At 57.0% G+C, this 1,826-nt stretch overlaps 1 protein-coding gene across 1 annotated transcript; it reads right to left on the reverse strand.

The window, feature by feature from the left end:
- Positions 1-1,457: 1,457 nt before the first annotated feature.
- On the reverse strand, positions 1,458-1,595 carry CCOS01_12044 (uncharacterized protein; the record flags this gene model as incomplete). The annotated part of the gene is made up of 1 exon (XM_060460194.1): positions 1,458-1,595. The coding sequence occupies one exon, from the start codon at positions 1,593-1,595 to the stop codon at positions 1,458-1,460; it is 138 nt and encodes a 45-aa protein (XP_060309137.1).
- Positions 1,596-1,826: the final 231 nt, after the last annotated feature.

A 1,826-nucleotide genomic window follows, 5' to 3' on the forward strand; every position in this document is an offset into this window, starting at 1 on the left:
TCCCAAAAGTGTGAAAGTGCACTGCTCACCCCGCGGCTCCAGACACTTACTCCAGCCAACTGTCGCATCATTTTAAGATGGTGTGCCAGAAACGATTTGTCCGCCTCACAGAAACACCAGACGGCACTTACAAAGCAAACTCGGGGTCGATCTTAAGCAACCACGCTGCCTACTATAGTCCCACAATGGCCTTCTCTAACAGCTTCAACAGCTCATACGAGAGCCAATATGCTACCACCCATCGTGCTATACCACCTTTCGCAGGCATCGAGATACCTTCCAGGCTCCTGCAGATGTTGTTTTCTCCGTGCATCGCCCCGTGCTCCCTCCCATGATGATGGCTCCCCGTCCCCGAACCCATCTTGATGACGCCCGATGCCAAAGCACCTTCATTTCTTGGCGCCGCAGCCAGTGACACACACACGGAACCAAAGCTAGCGTCCCATCCCCCCGCCCATAGCAAGTGATTCTCTGTCTCGTGTGTCTATGAAGGCAGGCCTAGACCTCTGTGGCCTTCACACCTGTTGGCGACTGGTGTGTAGAACAGTACGGTAAGTTCCCGTGTGACCGCAAACGGCTTTGCCTGAGCCACATCATCAACACCATCCCTCATCTCTTCCCAGCCATTTGGGTGTGGCTCCGCCCTCTCCGGCCGCACGGAGTGGGTACCGCGGAGTGGGGAATAAGCTCCTTCAACGCCGTCTCTCGACGCGGGGGGGCCGCTCGCAACAAAAGCCGCCCGCCAGCCGGCGCGGAAGCGCTTAGATCATTCGACGCCCGCTAGAGAAACCGACTGCTCCCGGTCCCGTTTCCCAAGACGCCCAAGGTGCCAGAGAGGGCGTCCAGTCGTCGTGCCCCCCACCCCAAGAAGCCAACAGACAACCGTGCCAACCAGCCTAGTCTAGTGCGATGAGCAAGGCTTGGTAAAGACTAAGAGAGGAAGAGGCGGCACCGTGCGCCGTCCTTCGCTTAGTTGGTGTCGAGCCACTTGGACTTGGAAACACAGAGAAAGAGGGGACCCTGTCGGGTTATTTCTTTCGGTGATGGGGCCCTTTCCCGTGATCCACGAATCGTCTTAGCTCGGGGCACGGATACGAGACTATTGACAATGGCAAGCGACGTGGACAGCGGGCGGGCCGGCTTGGGGTGTGTGGCCCTTTCATCATGAGGCTATGCTTGGAAGAGGTTAGATACTCGCCAACACGGGCCTTCTTTTCCAATATGCCGTCTTCAGCGAAATATCGGTAAGGTGGCACTGCTGGGAGGGGCGTTTTGTGGCAGATGATGAACTGCCGTGCTCCCCAATATCAAAAAACTATCAAAACGTGTGTAGCTCTGTGGTTCAAGCCACCGCCCCGTCCACATCCATTGCCTTGAAGCTTTCCGCCCCCAGCCACGCAAGCCACCGCAGTATGATCGTCAAGGCGGCCTTTTCAGCTTCTCATTCCCGGCCGGCTTCAACTTATGGTCAATGCCATACGATACCTTGCCCTCGGGATGCCCATCTCTGTGGCTTTCCATTGGTCAGCCCTGGAGGGGTCGCTGCGGGAATGGCTGACACCGGGCTCGGAAGCGGCTCGGGTTCTTGACCTCATGGCGCTGTTGGAAAACATCAGACGGCGGCTGTCAGAGGGGGCTGTGCATAGGCGAGTAGGGTTCAGAAACGCTCGAGGGTTTAGGTAGACGCAGAGAAGGTCTTCAGGTACGGGTATGGTGAGGCAGTCAACGTTCGAACGCTGGAGCTGGTACTGGATATCCCTTATCGTATGACGGCAGACGTACGTGTAAGCGTGGGTTGACCCACGTGTCTTGGAGCGTCTAGGGAA

The sequence above is a fragment of the Colletotrichum costaricense genome, assembly GCF_030867565.1.
Source record: "Colletotrichum costaricense strain IMI 309622 chromosome Unknown Scaffold_14.1, whole genome shotgun sequence".
NCBI lineage: Eukaryota > Fungi > Ascomycota > Sordariomycetes > Glomerellales > Glomerellaceae > Colletotrichum > Colletotrichum costaricense.